The sequence below is a fragment of the Chanos chanos genome, chromosome 4 (assembly GCF_902362185.1).
Source record: "Chanos chanos chromosome 4, fChaCha1.1, whole genome shotgun sequence".
Taxonomy (NCBI): Eukaryota; Metazoa; Chordata; class Actinopteri; order Gonorynchiformes; family Chanidae; genus Chanos; species Chanos chanos.
The window spans coordinates 10,223,523-10,244,345 of record NC_044498.1 but is presented as its reverse complement, the minus strand read 5'-3'; the positions used below and the strand labels follow the sequence as shown (position 1 = coordinate 10,244,345).

Below are 20,823 nucleotides of genomic sequence, written 5' to 3'. Positions count from 1 at the left end.
TCAAATTCATCATAAAAATGCAATCGTAATCGTCCACATGAAACATTATATGTACGATTTGTTTACCTGTCTGGCAGACATTTACATGACGTCGTTCAGTTATATATGTATAATCTTTGAAAATTATCTGATGACAAACATTAAGTCATTGTATGAATGACAGCTGGCAGCACAGCCATTGATGGAATGCGAGAGGCGAAGAAATTACAGAATCACAGAACTAACTCTTTTTTTTTTTTTTTTACATTTATTGAGGTTGTTGTGAACTTTGGAGAACATGGGCGGTACAGTTTTGTAGCTCGCGTGTTTGATTAGCCGACTTTCTTGCTGTAAACAGATTTGTGATGAATGGTTAACAGTTATGTGGTACTGACATTTGTGAGTTTTTAGAATTTTAACGTTGACATTTTTTTTTCTAAAGGTGAAAAGGTGTATTCCCGTAGATAATAGTTACGTGTTAACTACTGCCTTGAGAACTGAGTGAGTCTGTGCCACACCCTTTGTTCTATAAAATCTCAACAGGCCTTGCCTAGAAAGCGGGCCAGCCGCTTCAGACGATTTCGTGGAAATCGTGCCTGGCATGGACCTTTATATAGCTTGTCTCTACTTGTTTTACAGGTGCGGAGGTAAACAGTGTGAGAATGCACCCACTGAACGTAGCGGTTATAGCCCTCATCAAATTATGTACATAAATCTAAAAGAAACTCTGATATTGTCTGTTGGACGAAGTGGTTGGACTACAACAAGGACCGTGACAGCTGCATAACCTACAAGTAAACAGATGGTGATCTATAAAAGTCGGCGCATATCTAGTGTTAGGCTATGTATGAGCAGCTATAAGGTTTAATACGGTAGTTAACGCCCATACCCCCGCCCTGCACTTGCATAGAGGATAGGATATTACTGTCGGCGCTAGTGAGTTGGGTGGCCGGTGTAAAGTCATAATATCAGTACCTTCTGGCGCAGTAAAGAAAAAAAAAAACACAAGACGGCTGTTGTGCTTTCTTACTTGAATCATCTCCCCGCGGAGAGCAACACATACGTTTGCAAAATTTGAAAGGTTTGTACTTTAATAGATTATCAAAACGTAATTGTAAAATATTTCACAAAATGAGTTCAATCAACGTGAAGAAGCTGAAAGTAAATGAGCTGAAGGACGAGCTGAAAAAGCGTCAGCTCTCAGACAAGGGACTGAAGGCCGAGCTCATGGACCGGTTACAGGCCGCACTCGATGCCGAGGCTCTGGCTGCAGATGCTTCCGAGCAAGAAGCGGAGGAAAATGAGGAAAACGGGGAACAAGGGAATATCGATTTGAGTACTCAAGATGACGTGGGTGAAGAAGTAGAGGAGGCAGTTGGGGAGAGCATGGAGGCCGAAGAGGAGAATGGAGAAGATGCCGCCGCTGAGGGAGAATGTGGAGACCTTGTCGGTCAAGAGGACGATGAAATGGGCGAAGAAGAGGAAGACGTTGTTGCTGGGGTAGATATGGAGAAAGAAATTGAAGAGGAGGACGAGGAAGACAAAATAGACGATGAAGATGGTGAGCCGGAATCCCAGCCAACCGAGGGTGAGTCTAGAAATTTTTGTAAAAATGCTGGGAACGTCACGTGTTCATTTGCTCTTGGTGACTTAAGCCGGCGTTCATTCGAAACGTTAAAGCTTAGCAGCATCCTGTTGAAGCGCTTGCTGTGTTTTTCTTGATGTATATTAGTTAGTGATCTCAAATTTCACATTGCGTTAAAAATCTGTGTTGCAGTTGGCACAGCATCAAACGTGACTCGGGCCTCCATAAGTGCTAGTTAGCTATGTTAGCCAGACAGCTAACCGCTTAGCTAGACGTGTTAGCGTTAACCTAGTTAGCTTAGCACTTGCACGGAGCCAGAGATAGCTAACATAGCAGATTAGTCCGTTATTGGCTCCCATCTCGGGTAAAATAAATTTAGCAGCTATTGTTAGATTTAGAGTGATCAGTGGTTTACAGTTAAAGAACAGTGGAGTTTGTGTGCGTGTTTTCAAGTAGTCAATTAATTGGTGGTATTGTAGTTGCCATTATGAAGCATCGTCTTGCTAGCTAACTTGCATTGGATTTGTCTTGCTCGGTTTAGCAAATTAGAGTCGCGGATTCGGGCCGCCTTTTGGATTTGCTAAGCAAGTGGTGATAACTAGCAGATGGCTAGTAGTTTAGGTTAGAAGGTTATCGATATTGCTAATGTAGTCAGGTAACTAACAGCTAGCGGTTTACTATGTGTACCATACGCAGACTGTGCCTATGTTTTTACGATATTGTTGCGTTTATGCGAGTTAACAATATTTACAGTCAGGAGAGAACGAATTTCCTGCAGTGAGAGATCAAAATGTAGAGTTGGTTTCAGTTTCGCTACTTCCATGAAAGGTCAGTTTAGGTCCCTCTAGTATTCGGTCGATGGCGCTGAAAACATTGGTCTCCCATTGTCCCTGGTGTCAGCTACCTAAAGTAAATTATCCGCCAGAAGAAAGGGTCATTGTATAGTTGTGTTGTATTCTGCCTTTTGAATTCGACAATTTGAGTATTTTAACATTTGACGATTTCTTGTAGATGATGATCCCACTGCTGAGTAAAATAAAACGTGCAATGTTTGGTAAAGTTTGCAGTTTTGCCGCCAGCTTCATCTTAACTAGTGCCAGCTGGCTGGGGATGTGAATGCTACTGTAATGTGAAAAGACATCTACGCGGTCAGAGGTGGTCGACACTTTGCAACTTTAACTTAGCAGGAACCAGAGCTCTCCATGGCGTTTGGGCCACCGTAAACTCAACGGTCCAATACGCCAGAGCATTTCATTATTCTTTGTTTTATTTCCAAAGGGGATGCTGACAAAGACATCAATGCTGATGAGAAGAATAAGAAGGGTGTTAAGAGACGCCGGGAGGAACATGGAAGGGGCTACTTTGAATTTATTGAAGAAAGCAAATACAGCCGGTAAGGATGGGAATTATTGGCCTTCGGTATCCCTGAAGTGCCTATTTATGAAAAGGTATTGGCTCTAAGTGCCAATGCCTTGATTACCCTCACTCTTCGAAAACGATGTAACATAAATAAATAAATAAATGAGGGTCATCCCTGGCTTAAATAAAACCTTACCATAACAATGGAGTGTATATTTGATATCATTTTAAGGAGAGTGCACACAAGAAATGAAACAGTGACCTAAAGATGAATACGTTATTTGTCATTGTTCCTCATGCATTGTCTGGCAGGCTTATTGTATTCGCGTATGGTGACGCTGAAGGGAATAATAGGAACGTAGCAGCTGTCCGCTTGGGGGAGGGGGTCGATATGTACAGTTCACTGCGTGTCATGCAGTGTGGAGCATGTATTTTGGCGAATATGGGTTGCGTGTAATAGATCGAAGAATGGGATCGATCAAAATGGAGATTTTTGGCGAGTTTTTTTTTTTTTTTTTTTATTTCTCAGCGCACTCACCACGGACTACATCCTGCTGATCAACGGATGCTTGCATGCACTTTTGTTTTGACTTGATAAAAGGTGGTTTCTCTTGCAGGACGTTTTGCAGTGACACTAAATGTGTGTCCCAAACTTGATACAAAATGTTATTTTGTTTAATTAGTTCCACAAGTCTTTCATGGTAAGTGTGTACATATTTCATGTAATTAAGTCTTTAGACTGTACATCCACAAAGGTAATGAATCTTGGTTTCAAATAAAGAGTGCTCCACTACTAAGAAAACATATAGCTTAAATATTTTGGTAGGTGAATATTACTCTCATGTTTCAATTAGTTAGTTGGCAAAAGCATACAAGATTGTCCAAGGCAGTAAATTTTGACTTATAAACTTAAACAGAGGCTCCTCTATCAAAATAATGTGTTGGCCAAATAGAGTAATAGTGTTTTCAACCTGCAAGTAGGTGAATCTTAGAAATATTAGGGCACAGTTTTAGTGGCTTGTCATCTTTAAGGAGTTCTGTTAAAACATCATCGACTTTTCAAAAGTGCAATTTATCTTGTCAGTTTCTGAAACGTTTCTGAATCCAACAAAATTGCAGTGTATTTTTCCCTACTTTGAATACGTATTTCATGAAATAGTTTTTTTTTTGTGTGTGTGTAGTTAAGGAAAAACTGAGCAAACCTGTGATATAATGTCCAGCAGCATAGCTTTCCACTTAAGCAGTTCGGTGCTCAATAGCCTCTGTTCTGAACCATATTGGTTAGGGTTTACGAACCTCCATGTCTCTTGACCTTTTCTGAGAGCGCTAGACAAGGCTATAAATAAAAATATAAATATAAGCACAAGACCTTTCCAGAGACTTTCCTAGTCGGAAGCGAAAACCAACGCCCTGTCTGCACTTATCAGCTACTATTTTTTTTACTTCCCACTCTATATCTGAAACCAAAGATAGTCTCTTTCAGGCACCAAAGGGCAGAGATTAATGGGTAAGCAAAGACATAAATCATTAACTTAATGTTTAGCCTAATTGAAACCATTTTGAGTGTCTGTTATTCTCTTTTTGCTCCTTTTGTGTGATGTTATCTCTCTTTCCTGTTATGACATATTTTCAAAATGGACTTCATCTGGACTGACAGCCTGCCAGTGCATTCCGGCTCCAAATGAAGGGCTCTGCTGTGCATTAAAAGGTGACTGTTTTCTTCTGTTTTAGGGCCAAATCTCCCATTCCACCTCTTGAGGAAGAGGATGAGGAGTTCGATGACACCCTGGTCTCTCTGGATCCATGTGAGTACTTTTGGATTTGTGTTATACGAGGCTCTAAATATCTTTTTATGGGAGCACAAGTGCACATGAAACAAAGTTTTCTCAATACAGATCACTTACTGTTTATCACCCAATTGTTTACTGATCTGGGCTAATAAATATTGTGATGGATCATTGCATTCCATATCTTGTTTTTCCATATCAGTAGGCTAAGTAATAACATTGAACTTGTACTTCCCAGTAATGTAGGACTGTCCTCGTATCAGAATTTGGACTCAAGCTGTTTTTTTGTTTCGCTCTTTGTTTTTCAAATGAACCATGAATATTCATTGAAGTTTAATTTAGAAAAACTAACCGTTATGCCGTGTTTAAAATGCATGAATCTGTTGATAACTGTAGTTTTCAAACTACAGGGAGTGCTCAACACAGTTACTCTACTGAATGTTATTCATGTAAACACCGGTCCCCAAAGAGAGGATTGAGTCTACGGCAGAATTTATCAAATCCTGCTCTGTCGTATTAACATGTGAAGTTATTAAAGTGTGTATAAGTAAAAATGATGTAAGCACTGCTCAGGCCCAATAACAGATTATAAACATAGCCCCGGATAGGGCTGTAGCATTAAGAGAGTAGCATTATGGGCACACAATCAAACACTTGAGACTTACATTTGGCCCGCAAACTGATATTTTCTAAAAAGATCTCTATGGTAATCTGCTGGATTCTACTAGAATTTAGACTGCAGTCATGTCAAGTAGATGTTTTTGTTTCCCTGTCAGTAATACAAGTCTGTAATTTATTTTTGCACCAGTTGCCTTAAATCAGAAAATTAGATTTGAGTCGTCTTCTCTTAAATCACTACTTGCTCATTCTTATCACAAAACTGAGAATTGCTGCATTTGGCTAAGTCCTCTGTGTTTTTTTCTGCTTGTTTATTCAACCATTGCTTTTTCCTGTGTCTGCAGACAACTGTGACCTGCATTTCAAGGTGTCACGTGACCGTTACAGCGCCAGTTCTCTCACCATGGAAAGCTTTGCTTACCTCTGGGCAGGTGGTCGGGCTTCCTATGGTGTGAACCAAGGCAAAGCTTGTTTTGAGATGAAGGTAAATGGACATGTAGCATTTGAATTAGGGGTTGCTCGTATATGAAGGGGTTTTTTTGTATTGCATAGCAGACTGTTTTATTCTTATGTAGCAGACTGTACAAACAGGGTTTGCATGTTCGGCTTGTGAACGGGATATTGGTGTGATTTGCTCTGTTAGATTACTGAGAAGATTTCAGTGAAACACATCAACAGTAAGAGCATGGATGTCCATGATGTTCAGATTGGATGGTCCTTGGCCAATGGCAGCCTGTGTCTGGGTAAGTGTGTCCTGAAAACTGTATCTCTTACCCCCTGAGTTAACTTAAGTGACACATTTTTTGGACCTGAAGAGATGATTATAAATGTTTTTGAGATAACGGTGCATTGCTTTAGTGAAACTAGTCTACAGAAAGAAACAGGTAAAGGCAAATGGCAATTTGATTTGATTGATTGCTTTTCTGTTGGAAAAATGTATTACCAGGCACATAGTGGAAGAAGCATGTTCTTGCCTTAACCCTCCTGGCACAACTGTCATGCGTTGGTGTTGAGAACTAGACTCATCTGTAATTTGTGATTGCGCTCATTATGAAGATCTTTGGGACTTATTTTGAATAACCTTTTTCAGGTGAGGAGGAGCATTCTTATGCTTATTCCGTCAGGGGAAAGAAGACCACAAACTGTGTGACTGAGGACTATGGAGAGACCTATGATGAAAATGACGTTATTGGCTGCTTCATCGTAAGATTTCTACTTACAAACCTTTGTGTTGAAGGACTGTTTTTTCAGACACAGTTTAAGCTTATTCTGGGAGTACAATGGATTTTCAAGGGAGATTGCTCGTTGGCAGTTAAATTTAATCCTGTGTCTGAGCTGTGGCTAGAAAATTACCCGCAAATATTCGTAGTACTCCTTCTTTAAATACACTCCTCATGTCTCTTACAGAATTTTGAAGGGGATGAGGTTGAGATCTCGTATTCGAAGAACGGTAAGGACCTCGGCGTGGCTTTCAAAGCCAGTAAAGAGTCCCTGGCCGAACGACCACTCTACCCTCACGTTCTCTGCCACAACTGTGCCGTTGAGTTTAACTTTGGGCAAAGAGAGACACCTTTCTTTCCCCAACCCGAGGGCTTCACTTTCATGCAGCAGATCCCTGTGGAGAACCGTGTCCGTGGACCTAAAGGACCTGAGACCAAGGCAGACTGTGAGGTAACTGTGGAAACTCATACTGCAGTTTTTAAAGTCCAAATTTATATAATTTTGTCATAGGTTGCAAATGATTGTTGTTGTATTTATCAGAAGAGGCTTTGTTTCTTTATTGTTTTTTTTTTTCGTAACTTGAGTTAGTGTTGTGGTGCTCTAGTCTGGTGCTCAGGTTTGGATCGTTCATCTTTTGTTCAGGTGATGGTTATGGTTGGCCTCCCTGGTTCTGGAAAGACCACATGGGTGATGAAGCACACAGCAGAGAACCCAGGCAAATACAACATTCTGGGCACCAACACAATTCTGGAGAAGATGATGGTTAGTGTAACTTTCCTTAGCCGCTAAATGCCTCCCTCACGTGACCAGCAGCAGCATGTCTGGTTAATTTTTTGAGCATGTTTTTGAAAGTTTTCAGTGTAAGAAATCCTTGTATTAGCAAGAGCCAGTGTTTATTCTTGTCATAATTTTTGTGTTCACAGTGGTATTTGGTTTATGTCACTTACTATCCATGTTCTTCTCAAATCCCCTGTGTCGTACAGATCGGCAGCATGAAGCGACAGAACAAAGACACGACGAAGCTTACTGCCATTTCCCAGCGTGCACCTCTGTTCTTGGGCAAGTTTCTGGAGATTGCTGCGCGTAAGAAGAGGAATTACATCCTGGATCAGGTCAGGCTTTGAATTCACGTGATGTGGCTTTGAAGATTAGGGTTTTTTTTTTTTTTTGTCCTTTTGTCTCTTCAGCCTCTGTAACTGCTCTGTAACAGGCACAGTTAACAACTTCAAATCTCTGATAAACCAAAACCATATCTTCTGCACTGTATTTAGATACCACAGCTCTGATTCTGTGAGTCTCAGGAGTGGAGAACATAACCTGATCCAGGGAATAAGAAACCAGAATGATTTGAACTGTATGAGGATAGTCAGACCACTGCAGTTTTTTTTTTTTTCCTCCATTTGATAGCCTGGCTCATCACTACCGCCCCCCCCCCCCCCCTCCCCCCCTCTTCTCTCAGACTAACGTATCGGCCCCAGCTCAGAGGAGGAAGATGTGCCTGTTTGCTGGATTCCAGCGCAAAGCTGTGGTGGTCTGTCCCACGGACGAGGCCTACAAAGAGAGAACGCAGAAGAAAGCCGAAACCGACGGCAAGGACGTGCCTGAGCATGTCGTTCTGAAAATGAAGGGTGAGGCAGGATTATACTGATCTCAGATATTTCCGTCGTCATTTCCTTCGTTACGTTCCCGCCCACGCTGGTCCTGGACCCTTTTGTGCCAGCACGCACCTGCGTGGTAGAATCAGGCTGATTTACAATTTCCGTTTTACATGTTGACCTTAGCACTTATGAGATAGCTAGCTGGCTAGCATCACAGTAGGTAATTGTTAATTGTTCGCTCCTGCTGCTCTCCCTATCAGTTCCTCCCCGTGAAGTTAGTGCGTTTTTGCATATGTCATTTTCGACTGGTTACACTGATTTCAAACTGCTACCTTCTTTTCTGACTCCCCAATAGGTATCTACTCTCTGCCTGAGGTGGGAGACTGCTTCTCCGAGGTCACTTACGTGGAGCTACAGAAGGAGGAGGCCACCAAGCTCCTGGAACAATACAAGGAGGAGAGCAAGAGCGCACTGCCCCCAGAGAAGAAACCCAACCAGGGAGCAGTAACCCCCAAGAAAGGCAACGTTCGTGGGAGAGGAGGCAAAAACCAGTTTAACCGTGGCGGTGGTCCAGGCATGCGTGGAGGCCGAATTGGATACCAGAACCGAGGCAACTTCAGAGGAAGTAAGGGTTTCTCAGTGTGTGTGATTGTTAGGATACAGTATTTGTATAACGGAAAATGTTTCCTGATCATTTGAATACATTTGGATAGAGGAATCCTTTCTGCAATTTCCTATACACAACAGATGCTCTAACCTAAATGCTGCAGAACAGGTAGTTTCATTGTCAAAGGGTGACCCTGTACGACCTCTGGTTTTTCTTTTTTTTTAGTGCCAGGACCCCGTGGAGGTTTCAGTGGACCCCCACGAGGTTTCATGCCCCCGCCAGCTTTCCGAGGAGGCTTCCCTAACCGGGGCAACTTTAACAGGCCTGCTGGTGGAATGCCCAACAGGGGAGCCTCTCCCAGGGGTGGACCTATCAGGGGCAACATGGGTAACATGGTTAATAGAAGTGGAGCCCTGAATCGTGGTGGGCCCATGCACAGGGGCAACATGCACAGGGGCGGTGGAGGAGCTGGTGGACCTAGTGGAGGAAGCTTCAACCAGGTTTGTTTGGAAGGCTCCGGTGCTTAACATAAGACCAGGACTACTGTTTTCTGTAAATTCCCCGAACTTGAGAGACGTGACTTGAATATATGTACTTTTGTTTTCTTTGCCTTTTATAGAAGTTCCGTGGAAGAGGAGGCAATCAGCCAAACCGTGGTGGCTTTCCCAACAAGAACGGAAACTTTGGCATGAACAAAGCCCAGGCCTTCAATCAGAGCTGGCAACAGGGGGTGAGTCCAAAACATCTCACTTGATTTGCTTGACCAGTAGGTAAAGTACAATTTTAGTGGAAAAACATGAATACAACTGAAAGCCATGGTTCAGTCCAAACACTGTATAAAAGAGAACCTGAGAGACCTAAATTCATATTTATCAAGGCTGACTTCATCACACCCTCCCTGTTTGGCCTCATAAACAGAGTAAATCCTGTTTCGACAAGTGGTAACGATGTGTTTTATCAGCTAGGACTTACCAATTTATGTATATTACAGAGTTTCCCTTTCTGAAAATGTAAGGGATGTGACTTAAGAAAAAGAGAGGAAAAAAAAAGCTACTTGCAGTACATAATTTAAACATGCTTAGAGACATCTGTAATATATTTGGTTAAGGCCGACGGCTGATAGTTGTGTAGATATTCCATTTGCACTGACCTGACTCCCCTTTCTCTGACCTTCAGTTCTGGAACCAGAAGCCATGGAGTCAGCAGTACCACCCAGGATATTACTGAGTGGGTTTTTGTATTAAAGACTGGTGGCATTATGGAGAGTCCTATCCCAAAGCCACAGATGCCCCCACCCATTTGACTTTTATCCTTTCGTTTTTGTTTTTGTTTTTTTTTTTAAAAAAAAAAAACCCTACTTTTAAAGACGAGAAATCACAACAGACAAACATTCCACCTTTGGAGAGAAGTGTCTGGGTTCTCCTTTAAAGCATGATGGGTTCATTTGCTCGTTAATTTTGTACATTTTATTGTTTTAATTTTCCCTTTTGTTTTTAATCCCATGCTTTGATGTATCGTAAAAATCAGGAACCACAGCATTCATTCTTTGTGCGGTGTTTTGAACGAATTTCAGGGTTGTGCATTTTATTCTTTACAATGTCATTTTTACTAAATGTAAATTATTATTACTTTTTTTTTTCTTTGTACCAGTATTTGTTTGTGTAAAGGCAAAAATTAAGATTCTGGTAGTACCGATTCGTCTTTTTAGAGGCATGTTGCTATTGTCAGTAATTGTACCGGTCGTTTTGCAAAAGCAAGGCCTTTATAAAAAAAAAAAAAGAAAAAAATGAAGGTTTGAAATCATTGCTACTCTTTTAATTTCAGATAAGTTTTCCTTTTTTTGAGCATAACTGAAGTCCATCCTGTAATAGTTAAACTTCATAGGTTTACAATAAATGCATTATTTGCTTTTCTACAACTTCTATGGCTTTTGACTGAGCTCTTTTACAATCCACATCAAAGGTGCTAAAGAGCCTTTGAATGATCAGACTTGTGTCTCTCCTCCTTCTCTCAAGTACTTTGAGGGAATTGAAGCTTTTATAAAAATCAAAATATTGAGATTTTGAAAAAAAAAAATGCTGATCTTTTTAGCTTGCTGTTGATCACAAAGTACTGTAACATTACAGAATTCGCTATAGCCATTATATTTAAAAGCTGATATATAAACTGTTTCTAGACTTGCACTGCATTTTTTTTTAGGTTGTGTTGTAATTCTACACAATGACTAGATTTGAAGCTTCATTTGCGTTTTACATATTACTACAGTTGCACTTCAAATTATTAATCATACCAATCATGAAGTTTGCTTGGATTTACTTCAACGTTTGCACTGTTACAATAGAGCCATTGAAGTTTGGATCTTCTTATGCCCCCCCCCCCCCCCCCTCCTCAATAGTAGCTGAAGAAAAGCAAAAGATTAAATCCTGGAAGTATGTCAGCACCAATTCAATGGTGCAGTGGATGCCCTGGATGTTGTAGGCTTTTCCATACCTATTAGCACCCCCACCTCCAGTGCTTTAACACTGAGAAAGATGGAGTTCAGATATCAAATGTACAATTAATTGCGAGAGTTACATCCGAGTCTGCTTGAGGACTGAGAACTGTTTTATGCTATCCTATGAAAACAATGGTAGACATAGTGCAAAACAAACACCATTGTGTGATTCTTGGTCTAATCTAGGGGTAACAAAACAAACAAACAAACAAAAAAATCACATTCCAGTTTTAATAACAAACTATCATAAAGCCACTTTTCTTAAATGCTCTATGGAAATTTGCTCTCAAACTGAGTGCTTCTACATTTGAGGTTAATGCTATGGATGGAAAGACTCCCAGGGCATTTGAAATCAGTGTTAAATATATTTAACATATTTAAAGCTCAAACAAGCTAAAGCTAAAATAAATAAAAACCCGTTGTTGAGAAAGAAAGGACAGATTTTGGGAAATAATAGGAGGGTGATGTTACTACACATGAGTTACAAGAGTCAGTATTGATAAATTTCTTTAGACACAGAAATCTCCTTGGCTGTGTTTTTAATGCTGTTTTTAATGCCCTTTGCAACATATGATCTGCAGTGGCATGAAAGCACCACAGTCCAACCTCTTCCTGTATCTGAGTGCAAACATTGTCTGTATTCCGTGATTTCTTTTTTTTTTTTTTTGTCAGAACATAACTCAATTTTCGGAATCAAAAAGCTGGATTCAAACAGCCAAATACTTTCTATTTTTCTTCTGCCTATTCAAATAATTGTATGACTAACTTCTTGGATAAATATATGATTTCATCTATTAATCTCTACCTTCTGGCTTATTCTCTCAAACATTAATGAAAGGTTCTCTGAAACACTCAGTTTTCTCCAAATTTGGTTGTCTGAACCCAGGCGAAGGTTGTTTTGCCTTCAGTAAAGGTGCAGTATTTGTGATGTGTCCAAGCATGTCTGTATTTGTTTCTTTTTTCCCTTTTCCGTCTTTTTATTACTTTGTGTGTTTTGGTTTGAAATGTTTATGGCATATTAACTAACACAAGCAGGTTGTTTTTTTTTTAAAGTGGAACACTGACGCAGAATTAAGAATTTTCACTCAAGCTGTCCTGTGTTGATTAGCAAGTATATATTTCAAGTCTTATCGAATTTGAGTACAGATATATATATATATATATATATATATATATATATATATATATATATATATATATATATATATATATATGGCATCAGGTCAATTTATAGCTGTTCTATTCAATTTCTATTCATTGATTTGAATTGGTTGCTTTTTTTTTGCAAGTCAAGTTCTGAATGAGACAAACTATTAGCAGGGTTTCCCTCCTACTTTTGATCTCTTTGACTGTTTGATTAAGTCCAAAGTGTTACAACATTAGTTTAACTCTGACCCAAAGTTTCATTCACAACTAAGTGCTATGAGGATATCACCCATTCATTATCACAAAAAGCCCTAAGACACCAGCCACTTCCCTGGCAAATACGTGTAAGTCATTACTCCACTTCACCTGGAGTCCTGTGCTTCTCTGTCTGAGACAGGCACTTCACCATGAGCGGCTATCTTTTTATTATCTGGTGACACTATGTTACCAAAAAAAAACATGGCAGCTATTTCCCTCCCACTGTAAAGAAAAACACAGTGATTTTTTTCAGTGGGCCCATCTGTAATGGCTAGACCAATAATAACAGTGATAATAACAATAAAAGTATAACTTTGTTTTTTACTGTACATCGTTTTTAGTACGTCCTGCACTTATAAGATAGGTCAATTTGTAACCAAATACAAGGACACTGTAATGCCTTTGACTATTTAGATCAAATATAGGATTGTTGAACCTACTAGTTGAACGGCCAAACTCCATGGCCTGCAACTGGTGTGGAAGAAAAAAAAAAAAAACACTACAGATTTCAGCAACATGAGCTGAGAGGGTTTTGTTTTAATTTATTTTAAAATAATGTACAATTGTTTCTATGCTATCTTATGTTTTGTATATTTGTGTGATCGATATGTTCATTCTGCACTTGATTCAAAGTATATATCATGTCAGAATAATAAACCAGACAGTTTACGTATGTTTTTTTAATCTTGATGGTTTTTTTTGGAAGTCATTTTTCATCATCTGATAACAGGCATTACCAAACTCAACTGGTTTTCCCCTTTCTGAATTTCTGTGTTTACGGGTCATTTTCAGTCAAATTAAACTTGGTAGAGCTACACAAATGAGCTTCCTTCAATACATAAGAGTTAACAGTACATTCGGGTGCTCAATTTAACGGTGTTTGTTCTCCATTAATACCGAAGCGGAAGGTAAACAAAACCATAATAGGTTTGAGTGCTACTGTCTTCCCCCCAGTGTAGGTTAATTGCTCAGCTTAGCGCGTGCAAACATTACAATTACCAAATCACACAAAATACAGTACATCGTCTATTGTGCCAAGATTTGCGCGACTTTGTGCGAGAAAAAAAAAACATCTCAGGGGAAACTGGAGTGAAAATAGTTTAATTTATTTTCAAGCATAATGAAATATACCACTAAATATTTACAGCTCAAAAATATAACATCAATGGACCACACCGATCCTCTTATTTTGCGAGATAAACAAATGGAAAAATATAGGCCACGAATCATGACACTGCTATATACAAATTTCTCACAAAGTGCTTTAGAAATGTATCATGAATGAAAATAATACTGCTTCAAAGTACTGTATGTTGTGTTTGCCGTCCGATGTCCATTATACGACAGAAATATTGTCCATTGCACAACCGCACTTCTCCACAATCATGTTGGGAAATTCGGCCACCTCAATTTCAGTATAATCACCCTTTTTAACAAGGTACATCATTGGTAAAGGCGCGCTCTCCACAATTGCGCACTTTCTCTCTCCATAGCCATAGTTGCGCTTGGGTTGCTTGCAAACGCCAGTGCACCTGTAAGCTTGGTATCCTGCTGGTTCGATGATCCAATACTGCGTCCATGTGAGAGCGCGGAAATTGATGAAATGTTTTTCTCTGCAGCACATATCTTTGTCTTTGTTAGTTTCACAGTCGCCACTTGAACTGCCAAGAAAATAATAGAAAATAAGTTAATTAACTTGCTTGCTGTGTAATATTTGTGGAATCATCATGATATTGGCAGAATAGGAATTGATGAAGGCTGAGATGCTTACCCAAATTCTTCGAGGTTCAATGTATACAGAACAAGCTCTGGTTTTCCCAAAGTGTTGTCACTTGTCTCTTGAGTTGTGAAGTGGACGCGTTTGGCCATCTCAGCCGCGTAACTGCCAGGTCTCTCGCCCTCGATCCACACCTCAAGATGCATCGTTGTCGTCTTCTGATGTGTCTTTGACCAGTAGTGCACAGCTTGAGTGACATCAAAGCTCGTCCATCCAGTTTCATGAATAGGAATCAGCCTTTGAAAATTAAAGATGAGATCATTAACGTCTATGTTCGTTTGAAACTGCCCGATTTACAGTAAATAACTGAATTACCATAATGTGGTATATAGCTGAATCTGTGTGGTCTCCTTACCTTGAGTCAACGAGCGAGGTTCGGTTAGACCCATTCTCGAGAATCTCCACCCAGTAGATGCTCACGCGTGCGTTATTTACTGGTCTGTGGTTTTTCTTCTCGGGCATGGAGTGCTTGTGTGGGGCTTTCTTATACAGCTTTAGTTCTGCCATGGTGACTTCGCTATTCTCCGGAATTCTGGATTCCATGTCGAATACAACTCTTTGCCGAGTAGTGTCAGAATATACAAACTCCCCAGTGACATCTGTTAAAATAGACATAAATATATTGAAACTTTTTTTTTTAACAAGGACTAAATTCTTCATTAAGTCTTAAACAAAGTATTTCAATATTTCACATGTTGTACCAGATCCATTTAACTGCATGCTGACAATTACTTATATGATGATGATCTTACCTGCATTGCCAGGGATACCCCTCAGGATTCCAGCCAAACTCGGCAGAGACCTGCGCCTCCGCTTGTTGTGGAGTTTAAGCATGGACATGTATTTGTTCTTGATGTGCGCCGGAATAACGAGATTGTCCAGGTCTCTTTTGTGAATTTTAGGAACTTCGCTGAGTCCAAGTTTCTTTAGCATCGCCTCTTTCATATCTTCATGAGTGAAACCCTTTACGATGACAAAGAAAGCGGCCCAAAGAAAGCAGGTAGCAAGTAGCGAAGTCATCGTGTCGAAAATGTGCCAAGTCGTCGTACAGGAGAGAAGGACAAGCTGTGTTGCATTAGATGCTCAGAGATTAAGACATTCCCGCTTTGACAGAAGCCGATCCTTATATTCCCGCTTGCCCCCGGTTGTTCACACGTTGACGAGGGGGTGGTGACTGACATCAGAAGAAAGGTGTGACATGAAAGCCACGTCTCATTTGGGACATTCAGCCGGAATGCAAAACTTCAAACCAGATCATCAACACAAGCACAATATCTTTTATGTCAGCAAAGGAGCAACAATTAGGCTTATTGATCCAGCATCTCTTTATAGATATTCCAAACAGAAGACGCTTAATTAAAAAAATGTTATGAAATGAGCCTTGTTGATCATTTCTGGTGAAACGAGATCTTAGAGTAATGTGATGTGACGTCTATATTTATTGTTTATAAATCTGATCCAACTTCTATATTCTTAAAAATGGAAAAGATGGAGTGGGTGTTTCCTTTAGGTCAGCTGAAATAACATATTACAGGTGTAGAATAAGTTTAAACACTTTGGTGGACCTGAACATAAATCACATTTTTACAATTTTGAAAACTTTGTCTTTATTCTTAAGAGCACTGTAATTAGTTCCTACATGCTGTTTGTATAAGTCACTTTCATATGGAACATTAGACATTGTTTCAAAAACTCATAAATAGACCAGTTTCCATCAGCTCAATAATTATACTGAATATTATTGATATCTCCTTACTGTCCACATTGAAACATGAGATTCCAGACAATGTGAACCTAAGATGCACTTTCTTGTCTAACTTGCATGTGCGTGTTGATGTAGCACCCTTGTCTTTGGTGTGTACATTCCCCTGGACATTGTAAAACATTCCAAGTCTGGCAAGAGTCTGGGGGACTGTAATGTCTGTCTAACTGCCATTATGTTGATCACCTAATCTCAAGGCCATCATAACTGGATGAGGCTGGGGTGGATGGGGGATTAGATGTTTATTCCAATATCAACCCTCCCTTGTGCTCTATACGCAGATTAAAATTATTAGCCAAACAGACAGTTAATCCAGGGCAGCATCTTGGATGTGGATTGGAAGGCTCTTCACAGGTTAGTGATTATCTGATTCCATTGCAAGATTTGCCATGCCTTGTTTGGTCACACAAACGTAAGAAGAGGGGCTGGTGGCACTAAGGGGCCACTGTCTGACTTTGTGTATTGGCCCCTCTATTTGCCTTGAGATGTCAGACAGACCAAAGAAGCTAACAGGAAGAGTAGCTGACAGATGACTGTCTGGAAATGGAGGGAAATTATTAAAACATAAGGGCATAACCATGAGTGTATTAATAATAATAATAATCATAATCATCATAATAAAAATACATCTATATAAAGAGCATATACAGTGGAATGCGCACTGATGTGACTATGGTTTTACGAATAATGACCTCGAAGCACCTTTTTAACTGTCTTAGAGAGAAACGCTTAACGTGCAAAACGTCAAGCGTTTCTCTCTAATCCAGCTCCAATATTATACACATATGCTTCTTTTATACTGACAAACAAAGAGTCTCAGAATAGAGTGTAATAAATGAAGCGGTAACCTCTAGGGAATTTAATTTCAGTTTTGCTGCAAGCAGTGAATTTCCATAAACACCGCAATTACTCTGAAGTAATTAGATTATATCGCCAGAAGTCTAATTATGGGACGTGAATTCTGACCCAGAAGGAGGAAAAAAAATCAGATCTCTGGACTCGCATGTGTCCTTTGGTCTGTTCTGGACAATACACATGACACATATATTACCATTTATCTGCTGACAAGAGGTAAGTTAGAGCGTTGAATCTGTGTGATAAGTGTCAGTCTTCTCCCCTTCCCTTGTCAATTAGCGAGAGCCGATTTGGTCAGGACAAGTCAGCCTCTAATTCTACCGGGTGCCATGCCCCTTAATCAAAGGATAGAGAGAGAGGCTACTCCAATCAACATATCATGCTCTAATTTGCACCTCTGTTTTGCATATGAACGACAGTCCAATTTAAACGGATCCTGTCTCGAGTTGACAAAACAACAATCATATATCAGTGGAGCATGAACTAACCTGGCTACATGATATGATAAAAAGCCAAAGATCAAAACGTTCCTCCGAAATTAATATTAAAATAGGACAGTTGTTCAAAAGAAATGTAGCCAATCATTTGACGTTGGAGTCATTATGTGACTGAGTTTAAAAGTTCTCGGAGCTCGTTAATTGCCATGTAACATGGGATATTGCAGTTGACAGACAAAATCAATTGCCTCTTTGTTTTCGTTGCATATTTTTCTGAAATTCAGAAAACGATATTTTCATGTTAAACAACAAGTTGCGTACTTCTTGTGAACCACAAAGGGAACAAAAGGTGAGCGCTTTCATTGCATTAGTATTGTAGTAAGCGACTATTCACACCAGGAGGCGGAAGAGCTCTCTATAACCGTGGTTACAAAAGTTGCAGCAAATCAACCACAATGCTGCAAGTTCAGCTATGACTTCAGTGAAAAGTCCGTGCGGCTATTTTACTGCTAAGCCACAGGGCAGTGATAACTACATTACTTCATGATGGCATGATAAGCACAGGATATTCAACGACACGATGCTAATAGGAAGGATACAACCACGACTGGATTAAATTGCCTTTGCTGAGGTAGCTTAAACTGGAAGCCTTTATCTCCTTAGCTCATCTATGTAGGTCCATGATTTGTGGGCGTGGAAGATTATGAATAAAATCAGGATAAATATTGTTAGCTGTTTTGTGATGAACGACGCAAAATTAATACATGGTAAAGGGTCTCTGGTAGATAATTTTCATGACACAGTGCCTGAATTATCCGAATTATTGAACATTAAGTGTGATATTTCTCCATGGAATAACCTGCTGCAGTGCATTCTATATTCTTTTTAGATTGCTGTTGTTCATAACTCTTCCTTTAAGACATAAATAAAAAAAAAAAAGAAAAAGAAAAAAAACCCTTATTCCTAAATCCGAGCCAGGGGACGACTGACCAATTTCTCATGAATGATCCAATAAGCGACCGCAGTTTCCATTCACAACATTGCCCGTATCCCTCCAATATCCCTTCATTCCCCGCAGCGGATGATGCACTGACGGCAGTGTATGACGGTCGCCATGATGATCGCGGATTTTGCCTGCAGCCGCAAGCTGTGGCAGAGACGGCAGGCGACTGGTGGAGCAGGGAAAGGCAGAACCTTGGCTTGATAACAGCAAGAGCATTTTTTTTGTCTTGACAAAGCAAAACTTAACCACACAAGCAAATCTAATTCGACGGGTTTCAAAATGAAGGTGTGTCCTGCAAGTAATCGTCTTCAAGTGAGAACAGCATCCACAGCACATTTATGAGGAATGGAATTTAAAGGAAAAAAACAGCTTGCTAAGCCTTTCGCCCTCTCGCAGTCCTGACAGAGGAGGGGCACTGTGGCTTTGTAGCATTGCAGATCCAGTGTCGATGCATTTTGTGAACTGTATAATGGATAATCACAGATAACAATTCACGGGATCAGTTTAACGTAGCTGCTGAAAATTAGCCGCTGGCATAGGTGTCCTTTGGAGGATACCTGGAGGAGAACGACTGAAATACTAAACGGAAAACTCCATCAGCGCTGTTGTTAGCCGACGTCAAATCTACCGGCCAAGGAATAGTTTAATTTGAAGTTATATTTAATGTATTTTCGGACAGCACATTTAGTAAAATGAAAACATATTGTTGGTCACCGTCGCGTCTGAGTCCCCATACGGATCCATTTGTACGAGGTGGATCATGATTGACTTCATTTAGCACAGTCATTGACTGCCTAGATCTTAAAAGTTTTATTTTTGCAAGGTGGAATAATTCAAGTGTTGCACTATCTGACCGGCAGTAGCAGTTGCTGGGGAAGACTGTCGTCCTGGTGAATAATCGACAAAATTAATCATGTCTGGAGAGGTTCGTTTGAAGAAATTGGAGAAACTGATTTTGGACGGCCCGGCTCAGTCGAATGGGCAATGTCTCAGCGTGGAGACCTTGTTGGATATTCTGGTCTGCCTTTATGATGAGTGCAACAATTCACCGCTCAGGAGAGACAAAAATATTTTGGAGTTTTTGGATTGGGGTAAGATATTTCTTCCTCGTTTTCCCCTTCGTTTTATAGGTCAGCTCTGTCTAAATTCCTCCCGTAATGTCACTTCTTTGTCATGGTTCTCTTCCCACATGTCTCCTATCTATCACTACCGACCTTCAGTTAAAGATTACTTATTTGTGTTTACGCTCGGGTTGTTTTTATTCATTGTTTGTTTTGTTTTTAACCTTGATGTGAGCCTTAGAGGCAGACGAGAAAGTGACAAGTCTTCAGAGTGGTTTTGACTCATTGTTGTCAGTAAGTCACGAAGCCACGTCAATAATATTTTGACTACACACCACAAAAGAAACTGCTAAACTTATGGTTGTGTAAATAGCGAAAGATGACATCATCGCAGGACTGGTTTGTGCATGAACGTGGAATGCAACTGTCTCACCTCAAGCAGACTCTGTGTTATGCTGCTGTGACGTGTAAGGTGGAGATGTATCGGTCTGCCAAGAATTACTTCATTTTGACGTTTCCCATGTTGACATAAGGCACCACCAAAGCGGCAAGAACAATACCTTTCCCATCAGCCGTTGGTCTTGTCCGTTTCATGTACACATTGGATGGGCAGTGTTGTTTTACAGTAGCTTAGTTTCTGTCTCTCACCCGCCAACCGGTCATGTTTGCGTTGTTATTCAATTTAGATGAATGTCATTTATCTTTAAAAATATCGGTTGTCCCCAGAGGTCCTGACTTCGCCCGCTCATCATTGAAAAGTCAAATTTGATTCCATCTTTTACAGCTGTCGTTCCGTTGTATCTTTTTAAGTTGCAGGATAAAGACCCATTTAGGCCCTCAGCTAAGGGACATGTAGAGGTGCAGTGTTTTTAAAATTTTGTCTCTGTGACCTCATTTCTGCTAACCTGAGATGAAGAAATCCTCTAAAAGTCTGAAGCTACTAGTCACTTACCTACAGGCATTTCTGATATTCCTATTATTTATTTGTAAAAGCACATCAGGTACAAGAACCAGCACTAAGGTATAAGAACCAGTTGAATAAAACTGAATAAAAAGTTGAATAAAAATGTTACCAATACCACTGTCAGGTTTGAGTGGTCATCAGTGTTATGTTGTAAATTGATGAGGAGAGAATAGAGAGATTTTTATTTTATATGATATTTCTTTTGACAATAGTCCAGATCAGTTTAAATTCTCAGTGCGATACCTTGTACATGTACCTGTAAAACCAGTGTGCAGGAGGTTGGACTGTGTGTGTTAGCAGCAGTGGATGTGA

General features: G+C 40.1%; 3 protein-coding genes across 6 annotated transcripts in view; 2 read left to right on the top strand and 1 right to left on the bottom strand.

Moving 5' to 3' along the window:
- The first annotated feature begins 946 nt into the window (after positions 1-946).
- Positions 947-10,666, top strand: hnrnpub (heterogeneous nuclear ribonucleoprotein Ub). Of its 2 annotated transcripts, none has more exons than XM_030771464.1 (14): positions 947-1,540; positions 2,843-2,957; positions 4,655-4,728; positions 5,673-5,812; positions 5,972-6,071; positions 6,419-6,531; positions 6,736-6,999; positions 7,192-7,311; positions 7,533-7,661; positions 8,009-8,177; positions 8,503-8,778; positions 8,980-9,254; positions 9,374-9,484; positions 9,931-10,666. In XM_030771464.1, the coding sequence occupies exons 1-14, from the start codon at positions 1,111-1,113 to the stop codon at positions 9,979-9,981; spliced, it is 2,367 nt and encodes a 788-aa protein (XP_030627324.1). In that variant the 5' UTR covers positions 947-1,110; the 3' UTR covers positions 9,982-10,666. The 2 variants fall into 2 exon arrangements, with proteins under 2 accessions (XP_030627324.1, XP_030627323.1); XM_030771463.1 differs by having other exon boundaries at positions 947-1,567; positions 8,503-8,772.
- Positions 10,667-13,988: 3,322 nt separating this feature from the next.
- lft1 (lefty1) lies at positions 13,989-15,449 on the bottom strand. The gene is made up of 4 exons (XM_030772924.1): positions 15,182-15,449; positions 14,785-15,028; positions 14,424-14,666; positions 13,989-14,313 (listed from the first exon to the last, which is right to left on the bottom strand). The coding sequence occupies exons 1-4, from the start codon at positions 15,447-15,449 to the stop codon at positions 13,989-13,991; spliced, it is 1,080 nt and encodes a 359-aa protein (XP_030628784.1).
- A 3,950-nt stretch (positions 15,450-19,399) lies between these two features.
- cdc42bpab (CDC42 binding protein kinase alpha (DMPK-like) b) overlaps positions 19,400-20,823 on the top strand; it is a 40,801-nt gene continuing 39,377 nt past the window's right edge. For all 3 annotated transcript variants that reach the window (XM_030770643.1, XM_030770642.1, XM_030770641.1), the window contains exon 1: positions 19,400-19,577. In XM_030770643.1, the coding sequence (XP_030626503.1) occupies positions 19,400-19,577 (178 nt within the window). The remainder of the gene's footprint in view (positions 19,578-20,823) is intronic.

Bases quoted from the DNA above. Each gene is read 5' to 3' on its own strand.
- hnrnpub (XM_030771463.1), top strand. From the start codon at position 1,111: ATGAGTTCAATCAACGTGAAGAAGCTGAAAGTAAATGAGCTGAAGGAC. The intron at 6,532-6,735 runs GTAAGATTTCTA...TGTCTCTTACAG, and splicing joins ACGTTATTGGCTGCTTCATC to AATTTTGAAGGGGATGAGGT. The intron at 9,255-9,373 runs GTTTGTTTGGAA...TGCCTTTTATAG, and splicing joins GTGGAGGAAGCTTCAACCAG to AAGTTCCGTGGAAGAGGAGG.
- lft1 (XM_030772924.1), bottom strand. From the start codon at position 15,449: ATGACTTCGCTACTTGCTACCTGCTTTCTTTGGGCCGCTTTCTTTGTC. The intron at 14,667-14,784 runs GTAAGGAGACCA...TAATTTTCAAAG, and splicing joins ACCTCGCTCGTTGACTCAAG to GCTGATTCCTATTCATGAAA. The intron at 14,314-14,423 runs GTAAGCATCTCA...TTTTCTTGGCAG, and splicing joins TTGAACCTCGAAGAATTTGG to TTCAAGTGGCGACTGTGAAA.